Genomic DNA, 17,521 nt, shown 5'->3' on the forward strand with positions numbered 1-17,521 from the left:
AAATATGAAGAAAAAAAAAAATAGTTCTACATAACTTTGAGAGGTTTGGGATAATTAATAATTCATTTCAATAGCCAGTTTAGACTGATGAAAACCTTCTGCCTGCATCAGTGAGCGTCCTGAGCCTAATGCAAGCCTGGAGATAGCACAAAGGATACAACAGGACACAAATACTTTTCCAGCCCGTGCAAGTGATTGCATTTGTCACAGACACAGCTCAGGACTGTTGAAAGAAGGATGGTCAGCCCAAGCCTTCTGCGTGCAGGCAGGAAGAGAGGGTAAACAACTGGAGCAGGGATGCTGCAGTGGTTTTGTCCCTTGCAGACATTTCAAGAGTGCTTCATACTCCATGGTAGTTGGTGTCACTTTTGAGAGGCATAAATGAAGGAATTTGCCTTCGTTGTGCTATGCAAATCGGCGTGGCTCGAGTCTGCAAGGCGGCAAAATTGTTTTTACTGGAAAGAAAATATTCCCAAGCTGCTGGAGAGGAAGTGAGGGGAAACCAGCCCACCAGTAGGTCTTTATCACCTAGTAATGGAGATTTTGTTAGGCACTATGAGGAGCAGGGGTGGCCTCCCTGGCTGAGCAGAGGTATGGGAATGAGCCAAGGATGAGCAGCGTGAGGAGCCCCACTGAAATGACCTGCTCAACCTGAGGATGGAGCAGTGCCCCCCTGCCCTTGTGATCCCCCTTATGTTTGCTGTGCTCAGTGCCTCTAAAATGCCGATCTTTCCAGCATCTGCTTTTGTATTTGCAGAACATCATCAAGAAAGTGATCGGACAAAAATTTGTGTACAAGTTTGTCTCCTTTCCTGAGATTTTAAAAATGGATCCACATGCTGTGGAAATCAGCAGAGAGAGCCTTTTGCTGCAGGACAGCGACTGTAAGATGCCTTCTGAGGGCAGGGATCAGCACAAGCACAGCTTGTCAGCACTGAAAAGCACAAGCCGTAATGAATATATCCACTCTGGCCTGTACTCCTCTTTCACTATCAACTCTCTGCAGAACCAGCCAGACCCGTACAAGCCAATCAAAACAGAAAAACTGGAGGAGAAGTCAGAAGGAAACATACCAGTCGAAGAAGTTCGGACTGTTATAAGATTTGTGACAAACAAAACAGACAAACAAGTTATGAGGCCCATGGTGTCATTGCCTTCCACTTCCGAAACCGCAGCTGCCTCTGCTTTTCTCAGCTCATCAGTATCAGCTAAAATATCTTCCTTAATGCTACCCAACAGTGCCAGCATTTCACCTCCATCGTCATCTTCCTCCAGGTCGCCATCTCTGTCTCCCACCTCACCCCTCCCTGTAGAACACAGGAGCCTCTTCCTTGAGTCCAGTTGCCATGACTCAGATTCCCTTGAGCCTCTGAACCTCTCCTCAGGCTCCAAGGCAAAATCTCCATCTCTTCCCCCAAAGGCTAAAAAACCCAAAGGCTTGGAAATCTCTGCCCCACCTATGGTCCTCTCCAGCACCGACATTGGTTCCATCGCCCTTAACAGCCCCGCGCTTCCTTCAGGATCCCTGACTCCAGCTTTCTTCACTGCACAGGTAAGACCTGCCTGTCTCCTGTACCCTTGCTTTAGCCAGGTATTACCTCTGTGTGGCCAAGAGTGTTAGCTCTACGGGTCTGTCATCATCTGATGAAAAAAAATTCCCAACACATGGGGAAGAGGGAAACATAGCAGAGGTCTGAACAAAAGGTGGAAAGTAAGTTCCTCCTGGGGCTTCTACATGAGCGTGGGAAAAGCCATCGCAGTTCACAGACTGCACAGAAGGACGAGATGGGCAGCCGTTAGTTAACAAGAGTGAATCACTTATCAGTTCAAAACAGCAGCCAGGTCTAGAAAACAAGCAGAAAAAAGCCAAGAAGGAAAACACAGGGGTTTTGTAGGTCACAACTTGAGCATGCATATTGTGGGATGCTTGGTTAGATTTCTCTACTAGATGTTGTATCCATTCAAAAAGTGTGACCTTTCCATTAGTATTTGAATATGGAGCAAATTAATTAGTTTTTAAGACAAGACTCTTAAGCCAGTTTCAACTTCCAAAGTTTTACAGATCCACAGAGTACTTGCCAGAGCTTCCTTTCAGCAGACACCTACTGTATAAGCAGTAGGTTATTTTGTCTTTTTAATCACGTATTTGTGGTAACATCAATGGCAAGTTCTCAGTTTCAAGCAAGTCTATGAAAAAAAATCTAGCAGTTCAGAGGAGAAGAGGAAAAATCACATAGATAATGACCTGGTGTGTTCATTGGTGAGTTTTGTCTTATGCTACCACTGCAAAATCAGACGAAAAAATGCAAAAGTAAAATTATCCTGGTGGGGAACATCCCCTAACGTCCTTCCCTCCACCTAAGAGTTGATGCAAATACTAGCATTGAATGAAACAAACTGAACAGTAAATGAATACACAAAAGCATGTGCTACAAGTGCTCATTTACTCGGGGCTGTATCCAGAATGCCCTTCCCTCTTCCCCGTTCCAAGAGGTTTCGCGCGGACGATGCCTGTCAGGGGTGTCCGAGCTGGCCGCGGGCGGCGTCGTGTGCCTGCACGGCACGCAGGCATGGCAGAGGTGAGCGTCGGCGAGTGCCCTGGGCCAGCGCAGCGCTTGCTCTCGCTGAGCTCGTCAGCTGGCAGCAGGGGAGGTTCGTGCAAAATCATCGCAGTTCAGACACACCGGTCGGCCACTGAGGTACGGGGTTGTGTCGCGAAGGAAGAGGATTTTGTAGGCCGTTATCTGTCACTTTTGACATTGTAAAGCCTTTAAGTGAAATTATGTTTGGCAGGAAGAACAGAAGTGTGGCAAACCAAAATTGAGGTGCATTGACAGACTCATAACCTCTAACTGTGGTATAACCACAGTACGTATTTTGCTTGCAGGGAGCAAATCTGACAAATATGTCAGATGCCAACCAGACACAACGACAGCATGAGTTACTACAAGCTCGTTTTAATCTACTGCTGCCCCAAAACTCAGTATGAACAGAGATTTCTTTCCTCATTTTGTAATTATTTCTTTGAACACTTAATTTTCTCATTCTCTGTAAACTGATGTACTTATCTGAAAGACATTGGCAGGAATTAGGTGAATGATTGTGGCTCTCCTTTAGTAGGATGGCTAGCTAAGGCTGTGATGATTGTTATCCGACTTAATGCCATTACAAATCTTTTTTTACAGGTTGCCCTATCACAGAAGAGGCAGATGGCACCCATGTAGGGTAGTCCCTGGGTCCATTTATTTAAACTCTTGGCTATACAGCAACATAGCTTTTTTCCTCTTTTTTAGCCTTCTATTTCCAGCGTGGATAAGAAGCACCCTGCATCCTAAATACTTGACCTAATGAATATAAATTAAAACCTATACGATAACAGTGTTCAGGTAACTAAAACCACAATGCAAAATAACTAAAGCCATAATTTAGGCTGGAAATCTGCATTTCATCCCATTCTCCTAGGCAGAATGTGCACCGTATCTCAAATGATCTCTGATTTGTCAGGTCCGAGTGGTAGACACACACTCCCATGGAGCAGGTGCAGAACAGGATGTCAGACACTGGTTCCTGCTCCAAGAGTGATGCAGGTTCAGGGAGGGTCCTGCTGCCTGAGAGGTATTTCAGACAGCTTTACATCCTACCTGGCGGTCACAAGCAATACCCTCAGGTGGAGCCCTGTGAAAGGGCATGTGATACGCAGAACCCGTTTCAGTACAGAAAAAACGGGTTTGAAGATGTCACTGTATACAGTACCGTTCTTTGGTAGAGAAATGCCAGCTTTCCATTTGGTTAGCTTCAAAGAGAGAGATTTAGATTTTGTTCAGTACTTGCTTCTTTTACAAATTACTTATGCTTGTTATTTTTGTTGGCTCTCCCTTGGCCAGTGGGGATATATGATTTGACTCATTCTTTTTTCTTCTAACTAACTTTAGCATTTGCAACATTTACAACATGCTGTTTTCTTATGGACATAGTAGCGTGCCAGCAGCCAGCATGTGCGTGGTCTGTATTGTATCCACATACACCATCCAGGCTCCAGCACGTGCCTAATGACCTGGGAAGTAATGGACGTGTGGCAGCACTTGTCCGTTATCTGACAGCTAGAAGTGACAAGAAAGGTTGTACTTAATGTTCTTTGTCAGAGAAGTCGGGAGCCATGAGCATTGTTGGTTAGTGTAATCCTCTCTGTGCAATGAATTATTTCTATTTAAACTGTTCCTGTGCTTAGGTTATAATGGCGTTTTTTAAGTAGGAACTTCCCACTGGATTCCACAGATGTACAGCTGCATGAGGGCAGAAAATGAAGTGACACATCAATTTCCGCACGTAATTTAAGGATAGCCTGTGCTGTGGTGGTGTTCACGCTTACGTTTCCTCTGGTGGTTTTGATGCTTGGCTGATGGCGATACCGAGAACAAGCCTGGGAGGTCCTGTGCTCTTTTTGCATTAAATATTAACAGATTTGGAGGCTTGCTTTGGCTGGCTCTTGGCTCGGGCAGAACTTGCAGGCGTTCGTGCTCTGAACATCGGAGGATGTGAGCTTTTGCTTAGCGCTGTTGGTAAGCATGTTAACATGGTTCCGGAGATGAATGGAGGACAGCTCAGTTTCAAATCTCCTCTCGCTTTGAAGACTTGTTCTGCCTGTATCTAGCTAGGAATAAAACACCTCCAAGTTTCTTTATTATTTTCAAAAGACCCTCACAAGAACTGCATTTTCAGTTCTGGATATCTGCAGCTTCTTAGAGAAAAAATAAAGCAGCGTGGCATAGCTCAGTGGAGTTCTTTGTACAGTTGGCACGATACTGTGTCCTTACTCAACTGCTGTTGGGTCTTGCTGTTTACATCTTTGGTTGTAAGGTTAGTAGGCTCCTCTGTAAGTAGATCTCTCAGTATTTATCCTGACCTAATTAGGTGTGTTCTTTGTCAGTCTTGTAAATCCCTGTCAAGAGCCTTCTGTCCATGGAGCATCAGCTTGTAGCAGAGGACAGGAAAGGCACTCTCACTGGTGCTGCCATTTTCCTGCCCTGTGAAAGCACCATGGTCCTGGGAAGAGGTTGTTGGTGAAGGAGCCCATTCACAAGTGCTTGCTTGTCAGGTATTTTTTCTGAGGTATCTTGACAAGAGCTGTCACTTGATCAGCTCAAGACAGAAATTTTCTCCTCACCAGGCCTCCACCTTCTCTTTGCCTCTTTTGATGTCATCCAGATATATCCAAACCCTGACGCCCTTGGTACTCCTGTGACTGCCATTCCTGCTGTTTTACTGCATGAACACCACTCTCGCAGTTCTGCCAGTGCACAGCAGTACCCCCCTGCAGCTCATGCTACAACAGCTGCCAGATTGTTCACCCCTTGGCTGGGAAACCTTCTATTCCAAATTCCAGCTTTTCAGTCCATCAAACCCAAGCTTCATCCTCCCTTTTCAAGCCTCTTCACAGCCTTCCTCTCCTCCCCATTCTCCTGCTTTCCCAACATAAGCAGCCTTTAGACTTTACTGGGGTTTCTTCCATGGTGTTTGGTATTTCTGATCTACCCTCTTCTGCACAAGGGAGATGGCAGTGTCCTTTCCCTTTGCATTTCTCCATGAACCTCACTTCTTTTGAGATTCCTTAGAGAAATCAGCCCCTTCAAGAGCAGCCAAGATCTTTGTATTGAACAGCCTTTCAGACACCATGGGACAGAATCACGGGGAGGACCTTAATGTTCGCTGCTAATTGTCTTTCCCATCTCTTCTGCTGATGTTAAAATTAATTGTTTGACCTGGTTGTGTACTCCAGTGCAAGCACGTCAGAGCAGGTCTCTATTCCTGTGTGTTTGCACAGAGCCTCCAACACCGCAGCCGATCCCTCAGGCACTGCTTTGCAAATAACAAGTCCATCATATTTGAAAATCCGCATGACCCGTGATACCTGCCTTTCTGAGCCTGCCCACCGCAGAGTCCTAACAAAGGCTTGTGACAGCCTGTGGTGTAAGCACTTGTTAACTGGGAGCCCCAGTTGCAATTGTATGTGGGACGTAGAGTTTACATTTCTGGCCTGGTGGGAGGCTAGCAGGTACCAGAATGCATGATGTGCCGGTTATTAGGCGAAGATACTCCCTATCTTCTTTCTTTCTTTTTTTCTTTTTCTTTTTCTTTTTCTTTCTTTCTTTCTTTCTTTCTTTCTTTCTTTCTTTCTTTCTTTCTTATCTATCTATCTATCTATCTATCTATCTATCTATCTATCTATCTATCTTCTCTTTACATCTTCTAAACTCTGGACAGAGTTCAGAGTTCGGTAGAGCACTGAGGCACTTGTCCTAACACAGAGAAACAAGTACTTACTTGCCAAGTGTGCACTCAAATTCTGTTAAGTGCTTTGCTAAATGAGACTGATTTTGATAATTGGTATCAAGATTATTAGTGAGATTAACTCATTATGCCAAATACTTTGTTCAAAACTGTCACACCACTTTCATGTTCTTTTTTGGAAAGAGAAAAGTTACTCTGGATAACAATTCATGTGACTCTTCCTTTGAATGGAGATTTGCATGTGCTTTAGCTCTGCCTCCCCTCCAGTCGTGCTTTGGAAGTGCTGAGAGCATTCCCAGCTCTGCTTGTGCGCCATGGCACTGGAAGGAGCCACCTCCGAGCTGCGCAAAGCCTTGGATTCTTAGTTCTTGCCATTTTGGTTCTTTTGAAACAATTAGCTGTGCTCTCTGCAGTCCCTCTGGGCACCTAACCCCTCCGCTTGCCTCTCGCTGCGTCAGCCCCTGCACTGCCAGTTTCTTGAATCTTCTTCCATTTTGAACAGGCGCCATCAGAGGAGCAAACTTCAAAGGCCAGCAGTGGCTCTTTTGGCTCCACACGCAATTGCATTAATGCTTCAAAAGCCGCAGTCAGTTCAAGCAATTGCTGCCCTTCAAAAGGTAAAAAAATCATTCTGAAGGAGACGAGGCTGTGTTTACAGACATCAGGGCACGCGTGTTATTTTATACGGTCGCATGAACGTGGTTTATATGAACAGTTACTGGGCTTCTCCTTAAGCGAATCGTAATAGAAACGAAATCAGTTTGCATATGAAGGAATATTAAATGTGCAGGTACCCAGTACCGACCGCCGCGGAAGCAGGACGCCGGGCTGGATGGCAGTTGCTGCTGGCCGGTACGCTCAACGTGCTGTATGCCTGACGTCACTGGGAAAAGGGGCCAGTAGGTGAAGTGTAAGCATTCAGGGGTCGTGACTACTGTACGAAGCTGTAACTCCTGAAGCATGCATCATAGGGTGTTTTTCTGTCTTGCAGACCCCAAATGGATTATTGCTGACCCCAAGCCCGCTGCTGTCTAGCATTCATTTCTGGAGCAGCCTCAGTCCTGTTGCTCCTCTGAGTCCTGCCAGGCTGCAGGGACCAAACACTCTGTTCCAGGTAGGTCTTTTCAGTGCACAAGTTTCATTTCTGAAAGCGTGTATGTGGAAGAGACATCAGGGGAACATCTCCTCACGTCAGTCTGGAGCTTCTCAAATAGTTTGAGACAATATGGCTGTTAATTGGCGTTTTTAAAGAGAGGCCTATTTATTTGTACCCTCTTTAAACCCTTGGCAGCACAGTCAGAACCTACGGGGCAGTGTCTGCTGCAGCAAGCACATATATACTGTACGAAGGAAACAGAAATAAATGCTGGACTCCAGTAAGAGTAGGTAACTGAGCCCTCAGAGCTTCAGGAAAAGAGTGCAGACCATTCAGGGACCAGCCAGGAGAGTGGTGGAACATAGACTCTGGGAAAACCAAGACCAGTCTGGGTCTCACACAGTAAGGTGGGTGTAGGTTTATCCTTCTGTCCTAATGAGCCACTTCTCACTCAGAAAGATAGGGCATAGCTGTATTTACAATAAGGGCACTCTGAACCTGAAGGCTCCATTTCCAGTTCTCCTGCAAATTATCCACGTGTTGTCAGCCAAGTTACTTCATACCTCTGAGCATGACCTCTCCGTATATCACAGGAGAAAGGCAGCATTGTCCCCTCTCTGTCATCGGTACTGGGAGAATAAAAATCTCAAAGTTTTTTAGAGATGTGGTAAATAAGTTGTTAAGTAAACAGTGATGGCCACAGTACTCAGCTGCAGCATTGGCTCAAGGCTTAGGAAGAGGATGGTATTAGCAGCTCCAGCTGTAGATGCTGCAAAACAGCTGATTCAGTAAGTCACAGAAGAAATTATGCTGATCAGCTGATGGGCAAGAAGCACAAGAAGCTGATGGCCACCTGAGCAGCTGAAGAATGCAGGGACATCCTGGAATGATGTTGACGTGATGATCTTAAAGGTCTTTTCCAACCTTAATGATTCTGTGAATGAACTCCCCGGCTGCTGTGATGGGCCAGCACTAAAACAGGAGGGGGCTGCTGCTAGACAGGGACCCTGGGTTAATCTCTGAACATTCAGGGAGACTGAATGGCCAACTGCAGGGCTGGGCCTTAGCTCAAGTGTTCTGCTCCGGTATGATCCTCACTGGGGCAGAAAGTCCTTCTACCTCCCATGGGACAGCTTGAGCATGGAGCCCTCAGGCTCCTTATTTGTGTTTCAGATAAACTCGTTTATCCCTATTGGACTTCAGTTTTGCACATGTGGTTAGAACCAGCCAGACATTGCATCTGAGGGGAGTGTCTGAGCCATGGCCTGGAATGAGCTTGTACAGACACACGCTGGCCATCCCCCACGGGAACGGAAAGTGAAGCGTGGCCTTGGCTCTCCCCTTCCAAGAGACCCAAAGGGCCTTCTATAAATGGCATGGATTCAGGCAAAGGCCACAATGACAACTCCGTAGAGCACAAAGCTTTATCTTAACAGCCAAATGGGAAGTGACAACCGCAGCTGAAGCCTAGCCAACCCCACCGAGAGCTGCTGGGTCGGGCCGTGTAGGCGTCGGGGCAGAGCTCTCCCCGGGCTGCCTGCACACCACGCTCCACGCATCTAGTCAGGGTACGGAGGCAAGAGCTGGAGATGCTTCACAAGGTGCTTTTGCTTTCACCTTGGTGAACGGTTGAGAGACCATTTGGTCACTGTTGAAGGAGTCAAAATCTTGCCAGCAGCCAGAGGCTGGGGGGGGACACTTGCCTGCTGGCGCCCATGGAGGAGAGATCAGGCTCCCGTCTTGCCTTTTCTTTCAGGTGTGCGCTGCTTTTCACAATAGCACTATGCTGGGCACCGCCTACAGTTCTACTAGTATTTGTGTAAGTACAGGGACCAGGATGGGATCCATCCACGGCCACGGTCCAGCTAAGCCCAGGACAAGCCTAGGGGAAAGTACGGTCCTTCCCTTAATGAACCGGGAGGAGCCTGTTCTGGCACTGCTGGACACAACTACGTGCACACTCCCTCACAGAGCACGTAGATGCTTATTAACTGGTACAAACTCCTCCTTCAATGCTTGTAAGGTAAAAGCAACTCCCATACACCTATGCCTATACACCCTTACAGCCTGCGTAGGGCATCACTGAAATCTGAAGTCTCCTTCCACACAATTTACCTTGATATATTGACCTACCTGGAAAGTCTTCCCTTTGAAGTGGTACTGCTGTGTAATTAAACTTACTTTGGTGTTTCGTCATTGAAATTACCACATAACTGGAACAGTGAGAGGCTTCCACAGAACTGGTTAATTCAAGAAAATGCAGCCAAACTCAAGGACTACCAACTTCGCTTGAATTAAGTGCCAATTAAATTAAGCGCATTTTTTTTTTGTCACTACTGTATAGACGGTAGCACTGAGAGGGCGTAGTCAAGTCCCAGATCCCCACTGTATGCACGTGTATGAATAAACAAAGAGCATCATCCTAGCCCTGGGGGCTACAGAGACAACGGGAAGAAGAACAAGAGAGCTGGGCTGGAGTGAAGTCCAGGGGAAGGATGAAATAGTGACATAAGCATTGTTTGCATCTCGGGCCGTAGTGCCAGCATGCCACCCCCCCAACAGACACCAAAGATCACACAACCTTTTTGTTAGCTTTAGAAATCCCATGGAACACAGCACAATTTACATGTCTCACTTCAGAAATCTAGACTAGAAAAGCAAGAGCTTGTAATCAAGTTCTGTATTTTAATGACTCTTGGAAGAAGTGAAGGAAGCATTTCCTGAGGTCTGGTTTGGTTAAAATAGAGGTGTCAGCCCGTCCTGGCCACAGCAGGAGCGTGGTGCCAGCCCCCCGCAGCAGGCTGCTGAGCCTGTGCTGCTCGGCGTGATTTTCAGCTGAACATTGGAAGATAGAGATCATTAACTAACATCTCAGTGGAAGAGTAATCCTCTTACAAGCAGATTATATGCACGTGTAGAGGTTGATTACACCACAGTTGGCTGTTGAAGGACTGATCTGATAAGGGGTAAAAATACATCAGACCCTTGAAGTTGGGATCTCTGTTATTCAGCTTTGTCTCTCTGAAGCCAACAGAAACCGAGTGCGGAGCTTGGGGAACTGGGCCCCGAGGCCAGATCCGTATCTACCACTGGGCTAATTCCCACCTCATGCTGCAGCAAGTTTATTCCACCTACTTGCTTTGCTTTTTCTCAGGTCAGATGTTAAGAACTAGTCAATACACGTCACTGCAGGCAGGTTCCAGTCAGGATGCTGTCATGAACTAGAAATATATGGTTTACATACGGAACTAGTATTTTTTGCACAGTATTTCAGAAGTAGGAGGTTAATACTAAATTGCAAGATATTCTGCTTCACATACTAAATGATCCAGCACAGCTAGTGTACAGTTTCTTACTGAATACGGAGAGAAACTGTGATTACTCAAGAGTAATTTGCCCCATGTTTTGTATTCACAATAGTACTGTTTCTGCCCTAAAACTAGATCTCAGCTTTCACTTTCGCAGAGCTCTTTTCTGCTTTGCTTTTATGCAGGGCAGATGAAAAACATGGATGCTAATTAGTATTTTGTGGATTGAAAAACATTTTTGGAAGCAGAATGGATGGCAAGTGTTGCTCTATAGTATTCACTTTCCCAGAGTGAGGGTAGTTGTGTTGTTATGTGAACTTTTATATAAAATATAGCCAATAATAGATTTATACCTCCCTGTACGTTTACAAAATATTCAGGTTTCCTCCTCTATTTTACATTCCCAATGGCTGATGCAGGCACTTGGTATAGATCTTCCTGTATAGAAATGACGAGTCTTGAAACCATCTGGAGTCAGTTGCTAATGCTAAATGCATGTGCTTCTGGGCTGAATGCTTTGAGATAAAGAGTAATTTTTACCTTTTGGCCTCTTACAGTTTCCAACTCTGCTAAATGGTCACATACCAGTGCCACTCCCCAGTCTGGATGGAGCCTCTTCTCCAGTACTGCTTTCTCCAAACGCTCAGAAATCCTGATGATGCCTCATCACGCCAAGGACTTATTGGTGGATTTAACACTTCATTCCTATGGGCTAGTTTTTTCCTGTGTCATGAGAAGGACATTGTGAAACCCTCTATTACTTTGGTTTGCACTTTTCATTACATGGATAATCTACTTTTATTATGTTAGCATTTTTAAACAGTGTTTATATATAAAATATATATATAAATCTGTTTTGCATTAAATGAATTATAATTTTTTTATATCATAGCTCTCAAGTGTTGAACACTTCTGTTGTTGATGAAGTACTTTTCTTAATGGATGGCAGCAATGTATCTAATAAGGATGTGAAGCTTCTTTTTAATCCCTTTTTCTGCATATTATGCATTGTGCTTGGGTAAACTATAACCGGCTGTGCCTTCTTTTGCATAATGTCATGTAAATGATTTATATATTTTCTAGTATTAAGATAAAAAGTTGAAAGACAAAACTAGTATTGAACAGCCCTATGGTAGTATTTCAGTATTTTCTCCACGGATAGGCCATATGATGCAGTGTATTCATGTAACTTTGTATTAAGTGCTTTCAAATTGTATAAAAATAGCCTTATAATTTTTCTTTGCTGAAGTGAAAAAGGTAATCAAGGTTACAGTCAGGAGAGGCATTTAGGAGTAACAAAGCCACATTTACACATTTATGCCCAAGTTCTTCCGTGGAGTTGCAACAGGAAGGAACTGAGACATTTCCAGCATTTGAGAAGACTTCTGTAGAAAAGGAGACGTTGCTCAGAATTTATTTGGCATATACTTCTTACGATCTGTCAACATTACAGCTGGAAAGCCTGCAACTATCTCTGTCCTCCCAGGGAACGAGCATCATTCGCGATAGAGGATTTCCAGGTGCTTTGTTCAGTCGTGCCAAGTGCCTTCTACTATTTCCCTGGAAAGATTATTGTAGCTACTAAGGCTCAGAAGGTCGCATTTCCCCCTCCCACAAAGCTGGAAAAGTTACAGGACTCTAAATTAATGCCTGGTGCTTGTAAAGAGGCATACTGTACATGTGGGATGTTTATGTATAAACATTTGAATTCTGGATTAAAAAACAGCACTGTGTTACTATATACTTGCAAAGTGAACTTACTGGGTATGTCCTTTACCTTGAGGTGATGGTTTAGTCATCTAAATGTCAGGTTAGGATTAGGCTAGACTCCCTGGCACCACAGATTCTAATCGTGGCAGGGCTGATGCAAATCTTCAGTTTTCTGAGGTGGCTAAATTGGGTTGAATGCAGCTTTACCATGTAGGTTTTTCAGAGGAGACCTTCAAAAACCAAACCAAAACCAGAATCCTGTTGTCTACAGGTCATTAGAGCTTCTACTTTGCTTTCTGGCCAAGCGGCTGGTCAAAAGTCTGTTCTTTTTGAAATTTGTGCAGTGAGTTGTCTGCCGATTTTCTGTTTGGATGAATTTCAGTGATGATGTGTGTAGTTAATTGTAAAGTGCTTTTGGATCCTTCAACCTGAAAGGTGCTAAATAAACATTTTATTAATGCAGTTCTGATGTTGAAAAGCCATTTTTTGGGCAGAGGTAGTCTGACAAAAGACAGCAGGAATTTTCCTCAGGCTCCTGCGTTGCACAACCAAAAATGACTCTTCAGTTTCACTCGCCGTAATGAACGGGACAAAAGCGCCCTGCCATATCTGTATGAAGTACCAGCGCTGATAAACAGAGCAAGTAGGTGCAAGGCACAAGGAAAAAGAATGAAACGCATGGGAAGTCATTTGCTGGATTCAGCATTTTAAGAGGTACCACCCCATGAGTCAAAACCAGAAGATGAACCTACGCAAAATTTGTGAGTGAAGGGGGAGACATTATACAAAGTAAAATCAGAATAGGCTGGAAGAAAAGGCAGCGTGTAAGTGATGGGATTGAGTAGTCTAGTGGAGATAAATCACAAGGGCTTGCAGATCAAATGTTTCTCTTTCAGTGGATTCCTCCTAGGTACACGGGGTATTTTTCAGTAGCTAAGCTGCAGAGGTGCAATTATTTACGCTCTAGAGCCAACTCTCGTCTCATTTTTAAATAACCTGTAACACCAACTTCGGTAGAGTCTCGCCTTGTGCATGCCAGTATAGCTAACGGGAGAACGAGGCACAGAGCTGAACTGTTTCTCACTATGGGTTTAAAACGTAAAGATAGAAAATATGGTCTTTGACTTAGCAAGAATTATGTAACACCACACTGCAAAAAACCAGATGAACACGAGAGGAGGGAGTGTGTGACAGAGAAAAAATTCTTAAAAGAAAAAGCATCCAGATTCTCATGATTCTGTTTCTTCCAAGGTTTTACTATTAATAAGGCTTTTAAAAGGCTCAACACCATGTCAACACACACCCCCACACCTCCCTCCCCCTTGAGTGACTTTCGCTTGCTTTTAAAGATAGCAGAAAATAGCAATTCTAAGAGGAAAAAAATTTCAATGTTTCAACAGATTACTGTAAAGGATCCGAGAAAATCCCAATAAAACTTAAGGGAAGACACCTAGAAAATGGAACGCAGAGTTGTCTTCTCATCTTTGAGAGAATAAAAACAGCAACGGAACACATCTGCTTTTGCTGGTTGATGTTGCAATTAAAAAAAAATAGGTTGTCAAACGGAAATCTGCCTTCCAAATTGGTCAATTTTGTAGAACAAGAATTCTTCCTACGGGCACAAAATGAAATACCTATACAAATAAAGTCCAGCCTCTCAAGGCTAACACTTACATAGAACACTAGATTATTATGCCTTGTGCTTCAAAGAAAATATTCTATTGGTAATTTTCTATTGAATTTTATTAACAGATACCTTTTTAAGTGTACAGAAAAATCAAATAAATGTTTGTAAAATAAATACTGTGAAAGCGTCAGTATTTCTGTGGCATCGAGAGCTCCAAGCCAACAATCCTGGGGAACAAAACTGGAGTTATTCTCTCTTCGGTATTCTTGGTAGCAATTGCAGTTTGATCCTACCCGAGGGACTTTTTTTAATATATTTCCACTTTGTTCATACTTCAGCAATACACAAAGTTTTTGATAGTATATAGGCTGGGTGCACAATTAGGCTATTTTTGGCTTACCTTTATATGTTGGTTTTGTGGGGTTTTTTTCCCCAGAAAAGCAAGTATCCACCAGTAGGGCCACAGCTACAGGGTAGCTTTGCCAAGAGGTTGCACACATCATCTGCCCTGGCACAGGTAAGTGGCTTCAGTTCTAAAGAAAACTTTCAAGGTGGGGAAAAGTGTGATGGGTGATAACCAACTACCAAAAAAGAAAGATTTGACACCTGTCCATTACGTCAACAAAGAACAATTTGTTTTGTCTGAATAAAACTAGTCTCATCAGACAGGCACTTGCCAATCTGGAAATACCTACCAAAGAAGTAATGAAGTGTCAACAAGATGACTGTTTAAAGGGGAGATGGTCATTTTAAAACAAACTAGAGCATTTAATTTTAACAGAACAAGTCTCTACATTACGAGACTGTGATCTTGTGCCTACAGGAAGCATCTTCAGAAGCCATCATGACCACCAAATTAATTCAGAAAAGGCACAGTAAGTACAGGTAGGCTTTTACGTAAGGGCATCGCTGTTCCCTTCTCATCTTAAGACTGTCTCTATATCCTGTAGGATAAACAAACACGGGTCACAAACACTTGGATTTAAGCGTACCTCCATGAAGGCAGCAGAAAACTGTTGAAATCCTTTTTAGCCCCGAACTGTAACTGCTCTTACCAATTAATACATGAGAGCTCTGCCTACACAGATGGAGTACAAACATATTTCTTGAGGGCACAGAGATTGACAGCATTAGTGAGGAGGAGTATACACTTATTTAAATGAAAAAAGGAGAATGAACCTCAGGCAAGGACTCCGGAGCAATCGGCATCATGGCCGGCCTCGGTGCGGGCCGGGAACTATTTGTAGAAAAGCATCCCAGACGAGAGGACTCTTGGATATGTTGGGGTTTTTTTTCTTGAAAGATTCCCATCAGTTCGTGTTCACTCCGCAAGAAGTGCGAACAGATAAACGTAACTTTAATTATTCCTAACATGGCTCCAGGCCAGCTGCTGCCTCCTGCAAATTAAGGAACAGGGAATGGAAGAGGAGGGGGAAGAAAAAACAGCCTTTGAAAAAACAAGCTCAGGGTGTGGAAGAGAGGAGCAGGCAGCGCTGACCCTGCCACGCGGGGCCTGGAGGGAGGTGGTCCGCAGGAGTGCGTTGGAGAGGGGATAGGGAAGAGCGTTCTCCCCCATTTGCAATACGCAGCCATGGCAATTCCATCAGCAAGAAGATCCCACTGCAACAAATGAAGGAACTTCACAGCCCTCGGGGGGGAAAACATGTTGCAAGGTATGGCATCTGGGCTGAACGAGACTCGTATTTCATTAGGGAGGACCATGAAAGCAATCTGCTCAGGCAGGCCTGCTTCTTAAGTGATTTTGGAGGCTGCAGCCAGGACAATAAATTAAGCAGTTATTTACAACAGTAAGTATGTGCACATGTGTGCATTCACAGTTTAAGCTGGCTCAAAAATTACAGAACTTAAATGAGTTAAGGGATTTTAGAAAACACGTGAAAATAATGGAAAACTGTAACATACACATTTTTCCACTGACATCAATCTCTTTCATTCAGTTAACGAGAGAGGCGAAGTACAGTCCAATGAAAAATCACACACAAAAGATTAAAAAAAAAAAATCTAGAATAGCTAAACTCTAGTCCCAGTTCTGACAACATGAATTTCCACTGTGGCCTAGAACAAGAGCGTGATTTCTGTGCAGCTAAAATCCACAGATGAAAAGGCTGTATGGCATAAATGACAAAGCCCACATACCTACTTGGCTTTTATGCTTTTCAAAATCATCCTACCTGTACAGCCAGAGCTTACTTTACAATGTACCAGTTCGCTAAACACTTCTTCAGTGCTTCCTTTATGTTTTACACTCTATACTTGTTATCCTGTCCATCTCTCAAATTGCTCTGACATGGATTTTGGCGAGATACATGGATGTTGCTCACCCACATACAGGCCAAACATTAAATCTCCAACAGCCCTGTCTCCGGAAAAAAAAATAAAAAATCTGTAAGAAGTAAGCATTCAAGTTCCTCCCCCAAATTAAGAAATTCATAGAAATGCTGCATTTGTTTCAAAGCCAAACTTTACTAAGGGAAAAAAAGGTATTGAAACGCGCTAACAAGGTGCACAAATTATTTCAACTCTGCCCATCAGTGATGGGACAAAATTATCAGATGCCTGTGACCACAGGTTGTCACAGACAAGGCAAGTTCTATTTTTTTCTCTGATGTCACTATGTGCTATAGTTGTGCATTTCCATACTCTAATTTGTTTGGACTTCTTTCAAGTCTGACCTTAATTCTGGGTATTTCCTGGGTTTATAATACTTAGCTTAGGGATATTTACAATATACCTTTCATATATTTTGTCCTCAATAACCAAATGTATTCTTAACCTTAATTCCATCTTAACGTTGCAAAACAGAAACAATGTACCTTTATTACATTGAAAAAACTCATGTGCAAACAACAAGCAAGCAGCCCAAAGAATGCTACCTTGCAGTTTTTCAAATGATTTGCAAATACAAAGCATGTTGCTTCTTTAATAATTGTTTATTTTAACTTTTATTGCCCAATTCAGGGATACACTCTGGCTACTTAACGCTGTGGTAAAGCAGCACAAAAATAACAGAGCTGTGTTGAGATGCACGTTCTGCTGGAGCGTTGCTGAGCAGCGGCTTTGCCCCCTCCATCTCCCACTCTGTCCTGTCAATCCCCATCCCCACCCACCCTGCTCCCCTCCAACCTTCACCTGCCTGTGCGCACTACGTCATCACTACCTGCCTCTTTCGCGGGCTTCAAGCCCACCTGATTCCTACACGCACCTAGACACACACCTTGGCCTTCCTACCCGGGGTTGGTGGGATACACCGGGTATCTTCTAAAATAATTATCGGCAACAACTTGCAGGCCATTTCTTATTAACTGATCACTCATCTTCAAAGGTTGTCATACCAAATCTTGAAAGCTATCCATTTTTAGGGACTATCTGCTTGGTTTTTGTCACGGTTGAGGTCTTCTCCCGCAAAGGCCAACAGTCCCTACAGTTCTCAGTGACTGTGAAACCAAGTCCGTAGTGCCTGAATGTCGTCAG

The 17,521-nt window shown here is 44.0% G+C and overlaps 1 protein-coding gene across 1 annotated transcript in view; it reads left to right on the forward strand.

Moving 5' to 3' along the window:
* ELK3 (ELK3, ETS-domain protein (SRF accessory protein 2)) overlaps positions 1-12,864 on the forward strand; it is a 22,457-nt gene extending 9,593 nt beyond the window's left edge. Inside the window, exons 2-4 of the mRNA XM_010281956.1 lie at positions 758-1,552; positions 7,280-7,402; positions 11,250-12,864. Of these exons, the coding sequence (XP_010280258.1) occupies positions 758-1,552; positions 7,280-7,402; positions 11,250-11,348 (1,017 nt within the window). The 3' untranslated portion in view covers positions 11,349-12,864. The remainder of the gene's footprint in view (positions 1-757; positions 1,553-7,279; positions 7,403-11,249) is intronic.
* The last annotated feature ends 4,657 nt before the right edge of the window (positions 12,865-17,521 follow it).

Source organism: Phaethon lepturus, unplaced genomic scaffold (assembly GCF_000687285.1).
Source record: "Phaethon lepturus isolate BGI_N335 unplaced genomic scaffold, ASM68728v1 scaffold18922, whole genome shotgun sequence".
Lineage (NCBI taxonomy): Eukaryota > Metazoa > Chordata > Aves > Phaethontiformes > Phaethontidae > Phaethon > Phaethon lepturus.